The sequence below is a fragment of the Symphalangus syndactylus genome, chromosome 19, assembly GCF_028878055.3.
Source record: "Symphalangus syndactylus isolate Jambi chromosome 19, NHGRI_mSymSyn1-v2.1_pri, whole genome shotgun sequence".
In the NCBI taxonomy this organism is placed as follows: domain Eukaryota; kingdom Metazoa; phylum Chordata; class Mammalia; order Primates; family Hylobatidae; genus Symphalangus; species Symphalangus syndactylus.
This window is the reverse complement of record NC_072434.2, coordinates 9678867-9701499: the sequence shown is the minus strand read 5'-3', so window position 1 is coordinate 9701499 and position 22633 is coordinate 9678867. Positions and strand designations below refer to the sequence as shown.

The 22633-nt window shown below is 51.3% G+C and overlaps 1 protein-coding gene across 3 annotated transcripts; it reads left to right on the top strand.

Moving 5' to 3' along the window:
* The first annotated feature begins 1573 nt into the window (after window positions 1-1573).
* LDLRAD1 (low density lipoprotein receptor class A domain containing 1) lies at window positions 1574-21666 on the top strand. Of its 3 annotated transcripts, XM_055235340.2 has the most exons (7): window positions 1574-1599; window positions 4029-4131; window positions 4881-4932; window positions 7955-8083; window positions 10054-10191; window positions 11918-12046; window positions 13191-14986. In XM_055235340.2, exons 2-7 carry the CDS (start codon window positions 4111-4113, stop codon window positions 13337-13339), a joined length of 618 nt encoding a protein of 205 aa, XP_055091315.1. In that variant the 5' UTR covers window positions 1574-1599; window positions 4029-4110; the 3' UTR covers window positions 13340-14986. The 3 variants fall into 3 exon arrangements, 1 of the variants encoding a protein (XP_055091315.1); XR_010114674.1 differs by lacking the exons at window positions 1574-1599; window positions 4029-4131; window positions 4881-4932; ... (2 more) ...; window positions 11918-12046; window positions 13191-14986 and adding exons at window positions 15400-15811; window positions 18807-18946; window positions 21469-21666; XR_008649772.2 differs by lacking the exons at window positions 1574-1599; window positions 4029-4131; window positions 4881-4932; ... (1 more) ...; window positions 10054-10191; window positions 13191-14986 and adding an exon at window positions 10951-11472 and having other exon boundaries at window positions 11918-12047.
* The last annotated feature ends 967 nt before the right edge of the window (window positions 21667-22633 follow it).

Genomic DNA, 22633 nt, shown 5'->3' with positions numbered 1-22633 from the left:
ATCTGAACAGTGCCCTTCAGGAGCAACTGCTGGGACACATGAGGTTGGCAGCCTGGGGCCTCTATCCTAGGCAAGAGAGACAGTGAGGCTAGAAATAATTGAGGCTGGGCCAGGCGCGGTGGCTCACACCTGTAATCCCAGCACTTTGGGAGACCGAGGTAGGCAAATCACGAGGTCAGGAGATCGAGACCATCCTGGCTAACACAGTGAAACCCTGTCTCTACTAAAAATACAAAAAATTAGCCGGGCGTGGTGGCGGGTGCCTGTAGTCCCAGCTACTCGGGAAGCTGAGACAGGAGAATGGCGTGAACCCAGGAGGCGGAGCTGGCAGTGAGCGGAGATTTTGCCGTTGCACTCCACCCTGGGTGACAGAGTGAGACTCCGCCTCAAAAAAAAAAAAAATTGAGGCTGCACATGCCAATGTCCCTGAGGCCATCTGCTGCTGTGGAAGGAGTGCTCGCTGTGCTAGGGCACTGACCACGGTATGGCCTTGCGCAAGTCCCCTCTTCATTCCAGACTTTAGATCCCTCTTCTGTAAAGTGAGGCCATTGTGCTCTCTGAGCCTGAGGTCCCTTTGACTCTGCTGATCAAAGTTCTGAGTTTCCCTGAGGGACTCTGGCAGCCCTGTTTCCACTCTTTTCAATTTCCTCCTCTAACCCTCATATGGGCACCGCCTGAAGCTGCTGCTAGAACTCTCCATCCACCACTCACCATTCTCCCTGCTTTATTTATTTATTTATTTATTTATTTTGAGACAGAGTCTTACTCTGTCACCCAGGCTGGAGTGCAGTGGCACGATCTCGGCTCACTGCAACCTCTGCCTTCCGTTTGTTCGAGCGATTCTCCCGTTTCAGCCTCCCAAGTAGCTGGGATTACAGGCATGTGCCACCATGCCCGGCTAATTTTTGTATTTTTAGTAGAGACAGGGTTTCACCATGTTGGCCAGGCTGGTCTGGAACTCCTGATCTCAAGTGATCCACCCGCTTTGGCCTCCCAAAGTCCTGGGATTACAGGTGCAAGCCACAGCGCCCAGCATCGCCCTGCTTTAGAATGAGACACATCTGAGGTTAAGCAAAAGAGGACTGCAAATCCTAACAGTGGTGAGCTACTGATGGTATTTCACAGTTGTCAGGCTGGAGGAAGTAAAAAAGTCTGATGGACACTAAGTGTTGACAGAGATGTGATCAACAGAAATTCTCATCCACAAGGGAGGAAGTGTGAATGAACTCCGCTTGGAGTCAAAACTGACCTGGGTTAAAATCTCTGCTCTTCTGTTTTTTTTTTTTTTTTTTTTTGAGACGGAGTCTCGCTCTGTCGCCCAGGCTGGAGTGCAGTGGCGCAATCTCGGCTCACTGCAAGCTCCACCTCCCGGGTTCACGCCATTCTCCTGCTTCGGCCTCTCCAAGTAGCTGGGACTACAGGTGCCCACCACCACGCCCGGCTAATTTTTTTGTATTTTTAGTAGAGACGGAATTTCACCGTAGTCTCGATTTCCTGACCTCGTGATCCGCCCGCCTCGGCCTCCCAAAGTGCTGGGGTTTCAGGCGTGAGCCACCGCGCCCGGCCTCTGCTCTGCTGTGTACTCACTGTGTGGCTTTGGTAAGTTACTTAACCTCTCTGAACCCAGTTTCCGCATCTGTCAAGTGGGTGTAATAATATTACCTATCTTTCAGAGTTGTCGTGAGGATCAAGGGAGAGGGTGTACGTAAGGCGGCTGGTGTAGTGCCTGGAGCATAGTAGCTGCTCAATAAATAATACCTGCCTCCCTTCCATCCATGCCCTCCCCTTGAGAGGGAGACTGTGAATTGCAGGGGATATGATTCCAGGAAGTTCAAGGATTGAGGCACCAGGGCCTCTCCTTCATGTCACCAGGCCCACTGCTGCCCTTCCCTCAAGGGTTCTTGGTGACAGCCTGAGCCCTGGAGACACACAGTGCTTTCAGCACAGTTGTATGTGGCTGTACCTGGACTCAGCAGATGAAAGGGCATTTCAAAGTCCCGAGGCGTCTTTTTATAAAGGAACGCTCAAGAATCACAGAGTAAAGGAAGGCCAGAGGCTGAAGGGCATTAATATGTTCAGGAATGGCAAATGGTCATCATGTCTGATACCCCTCTCCACTCTTACACCCATGGCAGGCATCACTAGTCAATCACATTTCTGACCTCAGAATCCTTCTGAGGCCCATGTTCCAGAGAGCCTTTTGCAATCAACTGCAGCTGACATGCCAGATAAAATCTAGTTAGTGTCTTTAGCAGGGACCATGGTGCCCTGCCCATGCTATCAGCCTTTTCCATTTCAGGACATATTAGCCTATCATGCAGCTGCTAAGCTGCCAACACTGACATCCCCTTGCCTAAGGCAGCCCAGTGGTGCAAGGAATTAACACCCTCTGGCTAGTCTCTCTCTCTCTTTTTTTTTTTTTTTTTGAGACGAAGTTTAGCTCTTGTTGCCCAGGCTGGAGGGCAATGGCGCAATCTTGGCTCACTGCAACCTCTGCCTCCCAGGTTCAAGCGATTCTCCTGCCTCAGCCTCCTGAGTAGCTGCGATGACAGGCGCCTGCCCCCATACCTGGCTAATTTTTTGTATTTTTAGTAAAGACAGGGTTTTACTACGTTGGCCAGGCTGGTCTTGAACTCCTGATCTCAGGTTATCCATCTTCCTCGGCCTCCCAAAGTGCTGGGATTACAGGCCTGAGCCACCATACCTGGCCTCCTCTGGCCATTCTCAACCAAGACTGGCAGGAGCTGGCAGATTAATACCCTAGGTCCCCCCACCTTGAGTGGGATAACTCTGAGGTGCATCTTCTCCCCTGGCTTCCCTGAGTGCCCCAGCAGGGCTAAATTCCACTTGCCCACAGCGGGAACCTGCTTCATAACACGTCTGTTACCGGATCCTTCTCTTCCGTGTCTCATTTCCCTCACCGCCCAACCAGCGTTTCCTGGGATCACTCCCAGTTAACTCTACTTGCCCTCAAATCTTGTCTTAGAGTCTGATTCTGGGGAATCTTAAACTAAAACACCCCCTTCATCTAGCTTATATCTTTATTTTCTGGATGAAGCAACTGAGGCGCAGGGAAGGGTAGTGAGTCGCCCGTCAGAGCCAGTGGTAGGGCCCTAATGAGAGTCCCGTTCTCCTGGCCTAGGGCTCAACTCTTCACGGTGTTACTTGCTGCCTCCCAAGGGCTGCCCCTGTGTCTGCGCCTCCCACTTGCACCCACATGGATTCATCATTTTATTTCCCAATGCAAAAGAAAAGGCTGATTGCAGGTTGGAAAATCTATGGGCATCAGAGGCAGGTGCAAGAACTCCTGAGCTCATTTCTGGGTGTAGACACCTCTCCTCCCTTGGTCCCGGTCCTTGGACCTGTCCCTCAAGATTCCAGGGCCCTGGTTTACTCAGCAGTGGGACAGGCCGCTAGGGAAACCCACTCACTGGGGACATAGAAGGGGCTGTTCATGCGAGCTACCAGCCCCCCGCCTCTTTCCTATCTCGGGCACCACCTCAGGGGCAGTAAAAATTCACATTGCCACGTTTCTAAATGAAACCATTTAAAATTATATTTGCTTTATAATTTTAGTGGAAAATGCATATTCTTTCAATCTAGGTTACCTATGTAGTTGATCAGAAGAACATCAGTGAGAAAATGACCCCTACTTTCTAACCACCGAAACGTTAATTGTGGGAGTTTCTGCCTGCATCTTCGGGTATGAACCCCTGGAAGCTGAGCTCCTCCAGTTCCATCACTGATGTGGAGGAAAATGCACCTCCCGAAAAGTTTCTGGGTATCACCCCTCCCACGTACTGTGAGACTTGGGGCAGTTTCTTCCTCTCTGAACCTCTGGCTCTTCATCTGTGGAATGAGGATGAGGATTCTAGCCTCGCAATGTTGCTGTCAGACGGCAGATGAGGGAATAGCCTGGCCAGAGCGGGGCCCTCCTGCCTTTGCCTCTGCTTGGAAGGCAGCTGACAGGGGCCTGCCCACAGGGAGGGTGTGGCCCGGGCAAGGCCTCCTGCTTGTCCCTCCTCCAGGTTGGCCCTGGTGACAAGGCTGGGAACCCGTGCTGAGCTCTCTGCACACACAGCCCTAGTTGGGGAGCGGGAAGCCGAAGACATGAACAAGGTCTTCCCACAGGTGAGAGCTGTCCCCAGGTAAGAGCTGTCCCCAGGTGAGAGCTGTCCCCAGGTAAGAGCTGTCCCCAGGTGAGAGCTGTCCCCATGTGAGAGCTGTCCCCAGGTGAGAGCTGTCTCCAAGTAAGAGCTGTCCCCAGGTAAGAGTTGTCTCCAAGTAAGAGCTGTCCCCAGGTAAGAGTTGTCTCCAAGTAAGAGCTGTCCCCAGGTAAGAGCTGCCCTGACCAGGCTCCTGATCTTGGGGGAGCAAACCTTAGGATGAGGAGTGGGCAGTAGAGAGTGGGCATACATGGGAGACATGGAGGAAAATCAGCCCCTATCCTGCCCCGGGGCTCACTCCCAGGGTATAAGGGACCCTACCAGTGACCCAGCTATACAGTCCAGGTGGTAAGTGCTGGTATGGAAACAGAGGAGCCAGGTGGACAGGAGGGGAGAGTGGCTAGCCTTACTGGGGAGGAGGGTATCAGGGAAAGCCTCCCCCAGGAGTCGCTGCCCGAGCCGGTTTGAAGGATGAATATTTATCAGGTGGACAGCAGAGAAAAAGGCATTCCAGGCAGAGGGCACAGTGCAGGCAAAGGTGTGGACGTATGAAGCCGGTATGATGCGTCTGGGGCGTGAGATGCTGGGGTGTGAGGGACCCATGGTTCCACCTAAGACTCTCTCAGTGACCCCTCTGAAAACTCTGTTGTCTGCCTCCCTGAGGCTGGAGCTCACCTCACCTAAGCCCACCCCTCACTCTGTTCTCTTGGGCAGGGAGAGAATGGCTACACTGCTGCTGGACCCAAAGCCCACCCTGGAGGGGAAGGTAAAGAACTGGAGGGCCCGGGGCCAGTGCCCTGTGGGGCTCCCTTGAAGCTGGCAGTTGGCTATAGAGGCATGAGGAGGGTTCAGGGCTCCTGCTGTCCCTCAGCCCTCTGCCTCCATGTTAATGTTGTCTGCTCCCAGCTTCCTGGCCAGCCATGCTGACAGTCACTTGCTTAGTCGGGTTATTCATTCTCTCCATGCGCATGCATTTATTAAGCACCTACTGTGTGCTGCCTACCTCACGGGCACCAAACTGCATACAGCGCCCACCTGTAACACAGAGAGAAGCGCACCAGCATCAAATTCCTGACCCAGTGGGTGACCTGGGCAATTCTCTTTACCTCTGACGGATAAAGTGACACATTTATTTAGCCCTACTATGTACCACTAGCCCATGATGTGACCAGGACAGCTCTCTTTACCCTTCTGAAAATAGAAGAAGGAAGAAACACACACGTACTGAGCTTTGTATATGCCCTGGCTTGGCCCACATTTGATCAATGAGGCAACACGCTCAGAGAGGTAGATTATAATACCAGCTATAAAGAATCCAGCCCCAGTTAGGTGCCTGGCACTGCGTGATCTCTTTAATCCTCAGGACAGCTCTGAGACAGGGGCCCTGTTATGGGGCAATAACAGATGAGACAGCTGAAACTAAGAGAGGTTGGGTAACCAGGCCAAGGTCACACAGCAGGGAGGTTGGAGGGCCAGAGTTCGAGTGTGAACTGAGGTCTCTCTGGTTACAAAGCCCCAGGGCTTTTGTTGCTACAAGCTGGTGTTTGTTTATTTCCAAGTCCTGACTCATGATGGGTGTGGTTGTGGAAAGAATCGCCTCCTTTTCCTCATCGGTCCAGGGAGGGGACTGGCACCTAAGGGCTTTCTGACTTTGAAGTGCAACAGCTTCACCTGGGCAGGAGCCTTGGTTCTGCAGGTTCTCCTGTGGCCCCACCTTGCGCCCGGTCTGTGCTGCACAAATATTTGAGGAGCTGCTTGGCTGATCAGGACACCTCTCCCTGCCCAGAGTCACGCTGCCTCCCTGGTTACCTGAGTTTACCCTGTTTGCTGATGGCCAAGGAGCCACCAACTAGGCCTGTAGGGATGACAGGTTTTAGATTTATGCTGCCTCTCCTGCTATTGTCTCCCCTCCCAATACACATCCATCTTGGAGTCCCACCACCCCAGGCCATTTGTGCTCCCCCACCTGCAACCACCGGGTCTTTACTCCTGCCACGACCTCTGCCTGAAACGCCCTCTTTTTGCACCCTCCCCTTACCTGCCTGTGGAAATCCCATTCTGCTTCTGAGGACACTGCATTGGAAATGTGAATGGATTGGAAATAACCTGGACTGACCCATACTGGGGGCCTTCCCTTGCCTCCTGGATCCCCAGGTCAGCATATTCACAGAGTGTTCACAAAGCCCCAGGCCGATGTGGTGGCTCACGCCTGTAATCCCAGCACTTTGGGAGGCTGAGGCGGGTGGATCACCAGAGGTCAGGAGTTCAAGACCAGCCTGGCCAACATGGTGAAACCCCGTCTCTACTAAAAATACAAAAATTAGCCAGGTGTGGTGGCGGTCGCCTGTCATCCCAGCTACTCGGGAGGCTGAGGCAGGAGAATCGCTTGAACCCAGGAGGCAGAGGTTGCGGTGAGTCCAGAACATGCAACTGCACCTCAGCCTGGGCAATAGAGTGAGACTCCGTCTCAAAAAAAAAAAAACCACAAAAAACAAAAGCCCCACCGTGTGTCTGGCTCTGGGCTGGGCCCTGAGGTCACAAGAATGAATCACACCTGCTCCTGCCCCTTCCTCTGAGGTACCTGTGGCCTGGGCACGTCAGTAGCTCTCACGCTCCTTCAGACATGTCCATGCCTTGCCTTCTAAGTGCAATAACAAGCTGCAGAGGGCAAGGACCAGGGCAAGCTGCACAGCAGGGCACCCAGGAGGTCCTCAGTAAAGCCTTCTTTTATTATTTTGTAAGCAGGGGGGAATTAAAGGAGAATTAAAGTAAGTTCTACAAGAGCAGGGACGTCCCCTATCACTGCTATCTCCACAGCGCTTAGAATGAGGCTCGGCACATGTAAGTCCTCAATAAGCAATAACAGGCCAGACACGGTGGCGTGTGCCTGTTGTCCCAGCACTTTGGGAGGCTGAGGCAGGAAGACTGCTTGAGCCTAGGACTTACAGGGTGCAGTGAACTACGATCGCACCACTGCACTGCAGCCTGGGCAACAGAGCCAGACCCTATCTCTAAAATATAAAAAATAATAATTAAAAAAAGCAATAATAATAGCTCATACTCAACACTTACTGTGTGCCGAGCACTGTTCTAACACATTAACTCAACAAATTCTAATCCTCTCAACAAACTCTAAGGTAGCTATTATGGTCCCTATTTTCCACATGAGGAAACTGAGGCACGGGAAGTGAAGTGGCTTACTCAGCGTGGCCCAGGTAGGATGTGGTAGAGCTGGGATTCCAACCTGCATCCCAGCAGACTCCGGAATGGACAGTCAATTAGGATCGTGGAAAGGGCATGGGTTTGGGCATCAAACAGGTGTGGATTCACACGCCAGCTCCACCCAGGGTGACGTGAATCTTTTCTTCTTGAGCCCTAGTTTCCTCATTGATAAAATAAAAGGTTGTTTTGAAAAATAAAGACCATGGTTATGAAGGGCCTAAGGGAGCTTCTGCCCCAAGATGGGGGCTGGACATGCAGGCGTCCATCTCTCCCTACGTCCTGAGGAAGTCTCCTGATGGCAGGTGGGAGGGGAGGGCTGTCCACCTCTGCCATTCAGCCAGCTGTGGGCCTTTGGCCAGGGTGGCACCTAGTGGGGTGGGCTCACAGGCAGAACAAAGAGTATCAAGGAGGGCTTGGGAGCTGCTCCCCCAGGGAAGCCATCCCTGCTCTGCTCACCCTGGTGGGGGAGAGGCTGCTTGCAGTGGGCAGGGTGGGGAGGGGGCTCCCGGTTCCCAGTGCTGGCCCCCCCATCACCACCACCCTGGGCTTGTTTCCCCCACACACAGCAGGCTGCGGTCCCCTCTGCCGCTCGCGTCGCGGGGCCTGCCTCTCTGCCTCTCTGCTGCTCCTCCTGGCAATTCTGGCGGCCCTCATCGCCTTGGTCACCATCCTTGGACTCCCATCACGCACCCCAGGTCAGGGCGGCCAAGAGAGGGTGGGTCAGACTTGGCGGGGAGGGCATGGGGGAGCACAGAGAGACGAGAGAGCCCCGACCTGCCTGGCTTCTCCACCAGGTGACTTTGGACAAATTCCTTAAGGTGCATGCACAGACGCACACAGACACCTGCACACACACTGACTATACCTGTCTCTGAGCCTCCATTTGCACATCTGTGACATGATTATTGAAAGAACCCAGCTCTGATGTCACCTCCTCCAGGATGCCTTCCTAGACCCCCAGGATGGGTTACGAGCCTCTTCTCAATCCCACAGTCGCTACACTTCCTCTTCCCCTGGCCTGGCCACCCCGGGGTGGGGCTATCCATCTGTGTGTCCATCTCCACTACAGGGGACTGAGTGACATCCCATACATGCCTGCGGCCCCAGCTTCGGGGCGAACAACCCCAACACAGTGCCTGCCCCCATGGAGCTAATAACTGTTCCGAGAGCAGTCTAGACATGAATACACATTACAGCGGGTCCCTGGGATCCCTGACAGTCTAGCCCCATTGAGGAGTCAGGGTAGGCACAATGGGTATTAGTAGTGGGGGGATGCCAGGAAAAGCATCCCAGGCACAGGGAACAGCATGTGTGGAGCCCTGAGGGGTGGGAGGAAGCAGGAAGAGAAGGAGTGACTGCAAGAGGCCAGTGCACAGGAAGGGTTGGCGTGACAAGTGGGGCCCAGTGCCAAGGGCCTCACAGGCTGCATCGAGAAGGGAGGTCATAGTCCAGGAGCCACAGAAAGGGGACTAAGTTGGGGGCAAGTTGGGGGCAGGTGGATATTTCTGAAGGATGGCTCTGCAGCCGGGCAGGGTGGGTATAGAGGGCTGAGGTGGGGGCGGGGGCTGAGATTCGCAGCGCTCCCCCTGCCCGTGCAGGAACACAGACCCTGAGGCGGATGAATACATGAGCAGCTGCAGTCATGAGCCTGTGTGCACATCTGTGTGTTTAGCGTGTCTAGGAGTGTATGCAGCTGTCTGTGTATGCATGTTCATGTCTGTGTGAGAGCACGTGTCTGTCAGTGCGTGTGTGCACATCTGTTGTCTGTGTATCTGTGAGTGTGCACATAGGTGCAGCTGTGTGTGTGAGCATGTGTTCGTGTGTGTGCATCTGTGTGTGTGTCTGTGTCAACATGAGTGTCTCTGAGAGTTGCTCCCCCCTGCCCCCTCCCCCACACACACTAGCTGAGGCAGCCCCGGTACTGAGAGGTGGTTTAGGCATGCACAAACACAAATGCACAAACCGGCTCCCATCCCCAATTATGCACACGTATACACATGTGGGGCCAAGGCGTTCCCCCTCCCTTGTCCGTAGGTTTCTTTTAATTCTTTGGGGCAGCCCTAGGAGTGGGTATTCCTTTTCTCCTCCCATATGGCGGGCTAATGATGATGTGTCGCAGGGATGTTTGGGGAACTATAGAATAAAGATATGAAAGTGCTTTGCAGTTGTGCCCAGATAGAAGGAATTATGACCTATGGCCCTCCAGCCAGCCCAAATATATTGTTTCTGACACTCTAACCTGGTACCAGGAGTTCCACCATTAAAACCACTTCACTGAATTGAACATTGTCCTCAGAAGCTTCCCGTGACACTGTAAATAACTTTTCAATACAAGAGAGAACCATTACTTGTTCTGCACATTTTCTGTTCTATGTTTCTTCACAGAGATGCTTTTATTTAATTAATCCCCACAATAGTCCCACGGGGTGTGTGCTATGATCCCCATGTTGCAAACAACCTGAGACTCAAGGTGGTCAGGTCATCTGCCCAAGATCAGGCAGCCAGCAGTGGGTAGAGCTGGGGCTTGAACCCCATTGATGGCGCTGGGTCCATCCTCCCCACTGCCCCAGCCCCTCAGGCCAGCTCTAGGTGGAGTTCAGATGAGGAAAGTTTGTCCTTGTGAGCACCACCCTTGACCCTCCAGGGCCTTCCCCTGCCCATTCAGGAGCCCAAGCTTGTATAACACTGACAAACAGGACAGGCTTCTTGTGCCATGACCAGAGGAGCTGCATTCCAGCCAGTGGGGTCTGTGATGGCGTGCGCACCTGTACCCACGGCGAGGACGAGGATGAGAGCTTGTGCCGTGAGTACCCGCTCGGTGCTGCCCCTCCCAGGGGTTCCCCCACACCCCGATTCTCTTGGCAGCCATACTGAAGCTCAGCCATGCCTGAACACATGAGGCACCTTCACGTCCCCATGGCTTTGATGCTCCAGTGCCTTCATCCAGGAACACGTGCGCCGACCTGGTCCCAGTCAGGGACACACATACATGCCCCCACTAAGGAATGCCTTCACCCTGTGCATCTCCACTCCCAGAGAACCCGTATTCATCCCTCAAGGCAGAGTTCAAGTGTTACCTCCTCCAGGAAGGCTTCCCTGACTCCCACACCAGGTTAAAGTGTCCCCTTTGGGCTTCCACAGTCCCTGTGGTTCGCTGTGTCCCAGCCCTCGTCACACTGGTTGTCGCTCTTGATTGGCATATCTGCCACCCTCATCAGACTGTGAACAGGCCCAGGCTGCTTGATATCGGGGCCCCAGTGCCTAGCACAGAGGGGTATTCAGAATGGCTTGCTGAATGAATGAGTGAATGAATGAATGGGAAGGCCTGGCCCCAGACCTTAGACACCTGAAGGTTCTCAGGAGAGAGGAGCCTGACCCCACAGGAGAGAGAAAGCCTGGAGAGGTGCAGTGGGTGGGGTGGGGGAGCTCCTGGAGGGAGAGTCTTTGCATCACAGACCCTCAAGACAAGAAGCAATCTCAAAAGCTTCTAGTCCTTGCCCCAGCCCATCCCCAATCCCCTCTCTAGCAAGCCCAACCGAGGCCACCCAGCCTCCGCTTGCATTCCCTGGGACGCAAGGATTGGAAAGTTTCTCCATGGGAAGGTTTCCAGGCTTAGAGCTGCCTCCCAAAGTGGTTCCTCCCTGATTGGTTCCAATTCTGTCCTTCTGTCAACCCTGCCCCGATAGACCACACTTTAATTTCTCCCATGATGGTGGTGCTGCATGGATTTGAAGATTGCTCACTTGCCCCCCATGAGGGTTCTCTTCTCTAGGCCACATCCCCTTCTCCAGGTCACAGTCAGCCCCTTTGTGACCCAGTTCCTGGCCCTCCCCACTCCATCAATGCTCCACAGAATGAATATCAAACTGCCCATGTCACCCTCCCTGGACAGGCCTCAGAAACACTCTCGGCCCTTCTGGCTGGGTCTGGGCAGTCTAACGAACAGAAGCTTGCTCCCTCCCTGCCCAAGGTTTTCTACCTCTAGTGATGTGGCCTGAGTTTGTGTGAATTTTTGGTAGCCCTACCACACTGCTGCCTAACAGAACACACTTTCAAGAAAGGTGCTCTGACTCTGCCTTACAAGGTGTGTGAACCCTACATCCCCTAAGATCCGGGGCCCAACTGTAAGACTCCACATTTATTCCTGTGATGTTCCAGCTGGAGGAGGCTTCCTGGAAGTGATGGAACTTGAACCTGAACTTGAAAGAATGGTTTTGGATAGGTGTCAAGGGGGCTGTTTGTGGAGGGGGGCATACTATCAGCAGTGGTGTGGGGCAGGAACACACCAGGGCTGGGGAGGAACTGAGGAAGGGAGCGGCAGATCTCTGGGCCTCTGTCCAGCGACGGAGCTCTCCTCTCCCTCTGACTTCACCACCTCCCCAGGAAACCTTCTGCTTGCACCCTTCTGGGCTGGATGGGCACTGATCCTGAGTTTGGCAACTGCCAGGGTGGCCAATCCTCCTCCCAATAACCCTCAGACAGCTGTGGCCAGATGTGGACTTCTTCCTGCCTCCTCTGTACCTCTACAGGAGATGTGCCCCAGAGCCTCCCCCACTTCCTTGTGGCCCACTGTGGAGACCCGGCCTCCTGGATCTACTCAGACCAAAAATGTGATGGCACTAACAACTGCGGGGACTGTTCGGATGAAATGAGCCCAGGTAGGGGCCTGGGCACAGGCTGGGCTGGGGCTGGTGGCCAGGCAGCAGCCAGAGGGCAAAGGGTGAGCAGGGAATCTCTAGGGCTCCCCCTTGCATGCTTCCCTGCATCCTAGGAAGGAGTTTTCTACCCCTGCTTGAATATATCTGGTGGCGGGGTACTCACTACCACTTCCAGTGACTTTTTCTGGAGGCTCATTCTTCTGCAGTAGGGAAGTCACCTTCAAGGGCGCAGATGAGAAAACTGGGTCCCAGAAGGTGGTCATGCAAGGAGTACATACGTGGCCAAGCTGGGATTTGAACCTGGGGTTCCCTTATCTCTGCACCTCCCAATGACCCTGTGAGGAAAGCAGGGCAGGAATCACCGGCCCCAATTTGTATGTAAGTAAACGGAGGCTTTGAGAAGAGAAACTTAGTACAATGCGTGACAGGAAGGGAGCTCAGGTGCGAACCCAGGCCTCCAAGTCCCGAGTCCTGTAGCTGCCCTAGAGCTTCCTCTCAATCTCTTCCCCAGTGGTCAATCAACAAACACGTTCTGAGCACTGGTGGGGTACTCAGAACGCACCTGGTATCAGATTCAGGTGGGGAACATCAGGAATCAGGCATGTGTCCTACCCCCAGGACTCACATCATGCTGATGCCAAAAGGAGGTGCTGGGGACCTGGAGGAATCCAGGGAGATTTCTCAGAAGGGGTAGCATTCAAGAAGACCAAGAATAGACAGGTTTCAGTAGGCAGAGGCTGGGTGTATGGGGAGGAATGCCGGAGGCCTGAGCGGAGGAGAGAAGGCTGGGAGCAGCCTCAGGGAGTCCTGGCAGGTGAGCATGGCTCGGCTCAGGGTAAGGAAGGGCACCCATTCATATTGCAGTCTTTACCGTGTGCCTGGGGCTTTGCCTGACATCCTTTGCTTGATAATAAGCTTGAGCACACTAGGAAACAGGTTCAGACAGGGTGAGGGAGGTTACATAGCTTGTGAGCTGTGGAGTCCAGATTCTCTCCGCTGCAGGAAAACTAGGAACACACTCAAGCCACGTCAGATGGGTTGGGGCCGCGGGGAGCTACAGCGGGTTTCAGAACTAGGGAGTGCCTGGTGCACAGAGCGTTCCAGGACACAGCAACTGCTCTCCTGCTGGCTCTCGTCTCCCCAGTGACTGTGTGCCCACCCTGCGGCCCCGGGTGGTGGCGCTGTCCTTCAACCTTCTTCAAGTACTGTGACTGTATCCCGAGGCGTCTCTGCCGCGACCACGTACAGCACTGCTCCGACTGGTCCGATGAGTATGCCTGTCCCGGACCCTGAATGGGCCACTCAGACCAGCACGGAAGGCTGGCTGGAATGGCACCGATAACCCTTCACATGAAAATCGAATCCTAGCACACAAGGGCAGGAAGGAGCCTTTGAAATGGGATCTACACGTCATTTCTGAATAGGAATTTTCTCTCCTGCTTTCAAGTTGTTCAGCCTCTGCTTGAATGCCTCCAATGACCAGGAGCCCATTACCATGTTAGGTGGCTTCTAACAAAGATGAGGTGGTGAAACCCCATCTCTACCAAAAATACAAAAATTAACCAGGCATGGTGGCGCACACCTATAGTTCCAGCTACTAGGGAGGCTGAGGTGGGAGGATTGTGTGAACCCAGGAGGTAAAGACTGCAGCGAGCTGTGACCACACCACTGCACTCCAGCCTGAGCGACGGAGTGAGATCCTGTCTCAAAAAAATGAAACAAAACACAAACACAAACAAAGACGAAGGGAATCTGCTTCCACGATTTCACGCCTGTCTCTGGGGCCACACAGAGGAAATCTGCTAACTGCTCCAAGACAGACTTGTGGATCCTAATCTCGTCATCCCTTAGAGTGATGATATGTCTGGGGCTTAAATGACAAGCCGAGTTTAGCCTTCACGGATGGCACATATGTGAAACATATGCCACTTCCTACCGCTTTGGTACCTAAGGCAGATATACTGGGCTTGGATGCAACCTTAGCATCTTCCCCAGTTCAGTTAACCCAGCAGGCTCTACTGATTTAACCATGTGACACAGCACATGAAACAGGATATCTGGCATCCTACCAGTGGGAAGCCATCCCAGGAAGCTCTGAGCTGTAGAACAGAAGATCTGGAGAAAGAGCAGCTTGAAGGGCTCCTCACCAGCCTTCTGTCTGTCCACCCTGCTCTCCACCCCAGCACTCCCCACCCTCCACTCTATGCCCAGCTGCCCGCCTAAACAGCCCAGTTTTCTGGAAGTAGGGACTATATTTTGGTCCTGGAGCATGAATGAGCTGCTTCTGTGCTTATCTTTCCAGCTTCACACCACCCAGGCAGGCAAGGATGAATATTTCCATTAGATGGATGAGAAAACTGAGGCCCAGAGAGGGCAATGACTTGTCCAGAATCATACAACAAAGTCAGTGCTGGAACTAGGACCCAAACACAGTCTATGGCACCCCAGCCCAGAAGCCTTTCCAGCTACCAGTGTGATTATACCTTGGCCAGCGCAGAGTCTCTGCGGGTCATTTTAAAAGTGAGCTTGTCAGGTGCAGTGGCTCACGCCTGTGATCCCAGCACTTTGGGACACTGAGGTGGAAGTGCCCCACTTGAGCCCAGGAGTTTGAGACCAGCCCGGGCAACATAGGGAGAGCCTGGGTGGCGCGTGCCTGTAGTCCCAGCTACTCAGAAGGCTAAAGCGGGAGGATCGTTTGAAGCTGGGAGATTGAGGCAGCAGTGAGGCGCGATCATGCCACTGCACTCCAGCCTGGGCAACAAACCCTGTTTCAAAAAATTTCTTTCTAATAAAAATAAAATAAAACATGAGATTGAGGGTCAGAAAGTGTGAGACCCATATTCTGAAAGAGAGATTTGGGATCTGCCTGATGGGAGGGCTCCTGTTGAGGGAGACAGACATATCCCCACTGAAAATTAATAAAATTGGTTTTACATATCAGTTTTCTGAGTTTTGAAAACTGAAAATGGCAGCCAGAAGAAGAAATGAGATCATGTCCTTTGCAAGGACATGGATGAAGCTGGAAGCCATCATCCTCGGCAGACTAACACAGGAACAGAAAACCAAACGCCGCATGTTGTCACTCATAAGTGTGCGTTGAACAGTGAGAACACATGGACACAGGGAGGGGAACAACACACATTGGGGCCTGTCAGCGGTAGGGGTTAGGGGGAGGGAGAGCATCAGGACAAATAGGGGCTTAACTCCTAGATGACAGGTTGATGGGTGCAGCAAACCACCATGGCACATGTGTACCTATGTAACAAACCTGCACATGTATCCCGGAACTTAAAAAAATTTTTAAAAAGAAAACTGAAAATAGGCATCCGAAGGACTGGTGAGCTCTGGTTCATTTATTGCCTCATACGTTTGTTCGCTCATCGGTCTCTGCAAACCTGCTTTGGATCAAGCTGTGAGCCAGGTGCCGAGCCCGCAGAGAAGAGACCTGGCTCCCAGCACACGAGGAGCTTAGGATCATATGGAGGAAGCACCTCACACCATGTAGGGAGGGCTGGGAATGCAGGAAATGCTGGGCTCAGGGCTCTGAGGACGGGCCTCCCAGAGCCGGACAATCACCTTTCCGACCCGAACAACTGAGGAGTTCCTGGAACAGGGTTCCTCAGGGGTCTTGCCCAAGGGACTGAGTTTCTTTCCAACTGCAGTGCAAGCAGGAGCTGAGAGGGCCCTTGGGCATCCTTAGTTTTGACCCTGAACCAGAGGAGGAGGACTTCAGGCTGGCTCTGGAGGCTAGAAGAATTTCCGGAGGTAAGAGTGGACGAAAAGGACATTCCAGGCCTAGAGGGCCTGTGAACAAAGTCATAGAAGTGTGATCAGACAGCTCAGCCAGGCAATGTACAACAGGCCAGAGAGGCCACAGTAGAGGGTGGGTGAGGAGCTAGGAGAAGAGGTGAGAGTGGTGAGCAGGGGACAGATCGTGGAGCGCTTAGCATGGCAGTGGGCTATCATCAAGGGCAATTTAGCCTGGAAACTGGATCTACCACAATCTTTATTTATGTATATACATTTTTAGACAGAGTCTTATTCTGCCACCCAGGCTGAGCGCACTGGCATGATCATAGCTCACTGCAACCTCAAACTCCTGGGCTCAAATGATCCTCCACCCTCAGCCTCCCAAGAAGTTGGGATTACAGGCGTGCCCCACCACACACAGCTTTTTCTTTTTTCTTTAGAGATGAGAGTCTCACTATGTTGCCCAGGCTGGTCTTGAACTCTTGGCCTCAAGAGATGCTCCTTCTTTGGCTTCCCAAAGCTCTGGAATTATAGGCGTGAGCCACGGTGTCTCACCTAGCATGACCTTTCACTACAACAGCCCAATAAAAAGATGCCAAGGGCTTGGACCAAGTGGGCAGAGAAAAGGGATGGTCAAGGGCTATTTACTGGTAGAACAACTCATGGGTCTTCAGCCCTCCTATGGGTGGGAGACGGGGGACAGTTAGGTGGGGGAATGAGAAACATGGCAAGTCCAGGATGCCTGGGAAGGAGTGTGCTCCTGGCCTCCTGCCTTGGGCCATGCTTTCTCCGACAGGATGCCAGTCTCAAGGGAAAGAGGGGGTTGAATTTGTCCTTGAATGGGGTTGAATAAGAAAGGTCCAGAGGTTTATTTCAGCACTCAAATGACAACATGTCCTGAGCACTGGCCACAGGAAGCCAGGCAAGATCAGAGCATGAGCCTATGTTTGCTCATCCAAGTCAGCCGTGGTGGCTCAGGCAGGGTCTGCTGGTGCAGCGGTTGGGCTTCTTTAGTGGGCGGCCTGGAGCCCTTCTCTGAAAAAACGCCCAGAGGCCCCAGCACTGTGGGCTGCATATTAATTTACCCCCCACCAAACCATCCACAGGCCTCTGGGGCTTAAGATGCTTCATTAACAGAATAGGGAAACCAAGTCTAAGACAGACTTGTCTGTGTCCACTCAGCATGTCAGTAGCTGGGCAAGGACTAAAAGCCAGGTACCTAGGTGCACACAGCTAGCATCTACCAAGCGCTTACAACGAACCGGCACTATGATAAGTAAGGGCTTTGCCTTTCATCCGCACAACAACACTATGAGGTAGGTACTATTTTTAGAGGACCTAAAACCTCTCAGAGAGGCAAGGCGGCTTGTTGATGGTGTGTGATGGTGGGGGACAGAGCCAGGAATGCCAACTCTGAAGTCTGGGCCCTTGCCATGTGATATGGTCTGGCTGTGTCCCCACCCAAATCTCACCTTGAATTGTAATAATCTCCACGTGACAAGGGCAGGGCCAGGTGGGGATAATTGAATCATGGGGGCAGTTTCCCACATACTGTTCTCATAGTATTAAATACGTCCAATGAGATTTGATGGTTTTATCAAGGGCAGTTCGCCTGCACAAGCCCTCTTGCCTGGCGCCCTGTAAGACATGCCTTTGCTCCTCCTCTGCCTTCCACCATGATTGTGAGGCCTCCCCTCCCCAGCCATGTGGAACTGTGAGCCCATTAAACCTCTTTTTCTGTGTAAACTACCCACTCTGGGTATGTGTTTATTAGCAGTGTGAGAACAGACTAATACACCATGGTAGTTCAGTTTTACGCTGTCTCGGGAGGTCTGGGAAGGCTTCCTAGCAGAGGTGACACCTAAGCAGGACCTTGAAGGGTGATTAGGAATGAGCCAAGCAGGGGGCGTGGAAAGGGCAGTCCAGGTTGAAGAGATGCTCAGCCACCAGGCAGGAAGGCAAGGTAAGTGCAGTGTTGGGAGGGCACGTGGCAGCTGAGGGAGTTCCTGTATGTCAGGAGAGTCTTGGACTCTGGCAGCAGAGAGGGAGCTTGACTGTGAAGGCTGCAGGCTGCCAGCAGAGGTTTTCAGCAGGAGGAACACATATGTTTGATTCCTCCTTCTGAGGAGGGGCTGCAAAGAAGGCTGTCCTCTGAACACCAGGAATAAGGACACAGCGCCAGAACCTCTCGAATTCTTACTGAGGGGAAAAGTGAGCTCCGGAACGCAAATGTCACTTGGAAGCAGAAGAAAAGGGAGCCAGGTGCTGTGCCAGGGGCTTTAATGAATATTGATAGTCAAGATTTAGGGAGTGCTCAGTCCATGCCAGGCGCCACTGGGAAGCTCTGTATGTTGTATCTCTGGCACCTCATTTTCTGTAATCCTCACAACCACTCCAGGTACCTGGTTTGGTTATTCACACTCCCCAGATGCAGGGAGACATGAAACTGCTTGCCTAAGATCACAGCTTTTAAGACGCAGACTGAGGATCCATATCTTGATAGGCCCAAATCCAGAGCCCACCATACCCCTGGTCATGTCTCACTTGTTTTCAGCCAGCTCTCCCTAGAGGGCAGAGCTGGGGCTCTGGCCAAAGGGCCACAGCCTGTAAACAGGAGGTGGCTGGCTTGGGCAGAAGAACCAGTGTTTGTTTCTTTCCTGTTAATTGGTTCCTCCTTTCAGAAAGGAGCAGGTGCCTTAGCGACCACCCAAACAGCACTCAATAAGGTGGTTCCAGAAAGACACAGGACCCGGGGCAGCCAGGCAGGTCCCTCCTTTGACTCACATAAGCAGAGCAGCCTGGAGCGAGAACCCAGGTAGCCAGCATCAATATTTGCCATCTCCCAGCCTCCCTGGCTCCAGCTCCAAGATCAGTACTTTAAGAACAACAGGTTTTTTGCTGTGCAAACATGCAGGGATAGATTAATGGAATTTGAAGTGGCTCAGGTTGGGCCCCAGGGTTTGGACTGGAAATCTGGTCTGGTTTAACTGTCTGCCATCACTGTTTGCAGGGGACTCGTTTTTTCATCCTTAGGATCACAGAACCACAGACGTTAAGCTGGCGATGACCGCAGAGCACAGCCAGGCTTTTGACAAAAGAGGACACTGCTTCCCAGAGAAGAAAGGGACCAGACCAAAGATGCACTGTCAGGTGGCCATCGCTAGAATTCTGAGGGCCACTCAAGGTCAAAGTAGAAGCGATTTCTCTGAGTCCTTAAACGAATATATATATAAATATATGTGTGTGTATGTATACATACGTATATATAGTATATATACATATAATTGTACATATGTATATTGTATATATACATATATATAATTGTATACAACAAAATGCACAGATCTTAAGTGTCTAGTTCAATGAGGTTTTTAAAAACAGCTTTATTGAGGCATAGTTGAAATACAATAAGCTATGCATTTTTTTTTAATTTATTTATTTTTAGACGAGTCTCGCTCTGTCACCCAGGCTAGAGTGCAGTGGCTCCATTTTGACTCACTGCAACCTCTACTTCCTGAGTTCAAGCAATTCTCCCACCTCAGCCTCCCTAGTAGCTGGGATTACAGGCACCCGCCACCATGCCCAACTAATTTTTGTATTTTTAGTAGGGACAGGATTTCACCATATTGACCAGGCTAGTCTCGAACTCCTGACCTCAAGGGATCCACCCGCCTTGGCCTCCCAAAGTGCTGGGATTACAGGCATAAGCCACCAAGCCCAGCCTTGTTTTTGAATTAGAGACAAGGTCTCACTGTGTTACCCAGGCTGGTCTCGAACTCCTGACCTCAGGTGATCCACCCGCCTCAGCCTCTCAAAGTGCTGGGATTACAGGTGTGAGCCACCGCACCAGGCACGCTACACCTATTTAAAGTGTACGTTTTCGCCGAGCATGGTGGCTCACGCCTGTAACCCCAGCACTTCGGAAGGTCGAGGCAGGAGGATCACTTGAGCCCAAGAGTTCAAGACAAGCCTGGGCAACATGGCAAAACTCCATCTCTACAAAAAATACAAAATATTAGCTAGGTATGGTGGCACGTGCCTATAGTCCCAGCTACCAGGGAGGCTGAGGTGGGAGGATTGTGTGAGCCTGGGAAGTCGAGGCTGTAGTGAGCTGTGACCGCACCATTGTACTCCAGCCTGGGTAATGGAGCAAGACCCTGTCTCAAAAAAATAAAGTGTATATATGTCAACGTTTTCACCAATGTTGACATATGTACACACCTATGAACTGTCACAGTTAATACAAGAGAACAAACTCATCACCCTCAAAAGTTTCCTCGTGCCCCTTTGTAACTCCTCCCTCTTACCCATCCTTGATCCTCACCCCCATACTCAGGCAACCACTGATCTATTTTCTGTCAGTATAGACTTATTTGCACCTTTCTATAATGTTATATAAATGGGATCATACAGCATATACCCGTTTTTGTCTGGCACCTTTCACTGAAAATTATTATTATGAGACTCATCCATGTTGTAGCATGTCCAATACTCTTTTTATTGTCGAATAGTATTCCATTGTATAAACCACTATGTGTTTATGCATTCCAGGCTGAAGAGATGCATTCTTCACTTATGCATTCACCTATTGACTCACTTATTGATGAACTTTGGGTTATTCCCAGTTTTGGCTATTACAAATAAGACTGTTATGAACATTTATGTACAACTCTTTAAACATTTTTTAATATTTTCTTCTCTTTCTTTCTTTTTTTTATTTTTTATTTTTTTTGAGATGGAGTTTCACTCTTGTTGCCCAGGCTGGGGTGCAGTGGTGCCATCTCAGCTCACTGCAACCTTTGCCTTCTAGATTCAAGCGATTCTCCTGTCTCAGCCTCCCAAGCAGCTGGGATTACAGGTACCCACCACTGTGCCCAGCTAATTTTTGTATTTTTAGTAGAGATAAGGTTTCATCACGTTGGCCAGTCTGGCAGGCTGGTCTCGAAGTCCTGACCTCAGGTGATCCACCCACCTCAGCCTCCCAAAGTACTGGGAGTATAGGTGTGAGCCACTGCACTCGGCCTTCTTTTCTTTTCTTTTTTTTTTTTTTTTTTGCGATGGAGTTTCGCTCTTGTTGCCCAGGCTGGAGTGCAATGGCACGATCTCGGCTCACCGCACCCTCCACCTCCTGAGTTCAAGCCATTCTCCTGCTTCAGCCTCCCGAGTAGCTGGGATTACAGGCATGTGCCACCACACCTGGCTAATTTTGTATTTTTACTAGAGACAGGGTTTCTCCATGTTGGTCAGGCTGGTCTCAAACTCCCAACCTCAGGTGATTTGCCCACCTCGGCCTCCCAAAGTGTTGGGATTACAGGCAAGAGCCACCATGCCCGGCCCTTTTCTTTATATACATATATATATATATATATATATATATATATATATATATATATATATATATATTTAGAGACAGGGTCTCACTCTGTCACCCAGGCTGGAGTGCAGTGGCACAATCATAGCTCAACTATAATCTCCAACTCCTGGCCTCAAGAGATCCTCCTGCCTCAGCCTCCCAAAGTGTTGGGATTACAGGCATGAGCCACCATGCCCGGCTTGTGTACAATTCTTTCTATAGATATATACTTTAATTTGTCTTGAGGAAACACCTAGGAGTGGAATCGCTGGATGAGGCAGGTGTGTTTTAACTTTTAAAATTTATCTGTTTTCCACAGTGGTTGCATCATTTTACATTCCCACCATTAGAGTATGAGAGTTCCAGTTGTTCTACATCCTCACCAACATTTTGGAGGGCTTCTCCCGACCTCAGGTGATCTGCCCACCTCAGCCTCCCAAAGTGCTGGGATTACAGGCATGAGCCACTGCTCCCGGCCTTGAATACATGTTCTTTATCAGATATATGATTTACACTATTTCTCCTAGTCTGTGGCTTGTCTTTTCATTCTTCTAATAGTGCCTTTTAAAGAGCAGGAGTTTTTTTATTTTGGTGAAGTCCAATTGATCAATATTTTTCTTTTATGGATCATGCTCTTTTGGTATATTTAGGAATCACTGTGTAACTCAAGATCACAAGAATTTTATCCTCTATGTTCTTCAAGCAGGCTTATAATGTTAGGTTTTTCATTGTTGTTGCTCTCTTCAGAGATAAGGGCTTGTCACCCAGACTGGAGTGCGGTGGCTTGATCATAGCTCAATATAACCTTTAACTCAAGCAATCCTTCTGCCTCAGCCTCCCAAGTAGCTAGGACTACAGGCACATGCCACTACAACCGTAGTCTAAGTTAAAAATTTTTTTCATACAGACAGAATCTCGCTATGTTGCCCAGGCTGGTCTCGAACTCTTGGACGCAAGTGATTCTCCTGCCTCAGCCTCTCAAAGTGCTGGGATTATAGGCATAAGCCACCATGCCCAGCCAAATTTAGGTTTTATAATTAGGTCTATAATCCATTTTGAGTTAATTTTTGTATATGGTATAAGGAATAAATCAACATTCCTTTTTTTGCGTTGCACATAAAATCCAATTATTCCAGCACTATTTGTTGAAAAGACAATCCTCTCTCTATTTAATTGCTTTTGCATCTTTGTCAAAAATAAGTAATCCATATGTATGTTGGTCTATTTGTTCCATTGACCTGTCTATTTTGTTGCCAATACCACACTGTCTTTTTGTAGGCTTTTTTTTTTTTTTTTTTTTTTGACAGAGTCTCGCTCTGTCACCCAGGCTAGAGTGCAGTGGCACAAACATGGCTCACTGTAGCATCGACCTCCTGGGCTCAAGCAATCCTCCTATCTCAGCTTCTCAAGTGCTAGGACCACAGGCACATGCCACCACACCTGGCTAATTTTTTAATTTTTATTTTTGTAGAGACCAGGTCTCA

What these genes read in the sequence shown, in the direction of transcription:
- LDLRAD1 (XM_055235340.2), top strand. Translation starts at nt 4,111, where the DNA reads ATGAACAAGGTCTTCCCACAG. An exon ending in CGAGGATGAGAGCTTGTGCC is followed by an intron (nt 10,192 to 11,917) that starts GTGAGTACCCGC and finishes GTACCTCTACAG; the next exon opens with GAGATGTGCCCCAGAGCCTC. An exon ending in TTCGGATGAAATGAGCCCAG is followed by an intron (nt 12,047 to 13,190) that starts GTAGGGGCCTGG and finishes TCGTCTCCCCAG; the next exon opens with TGACTGTGTGCCCACCCTGC.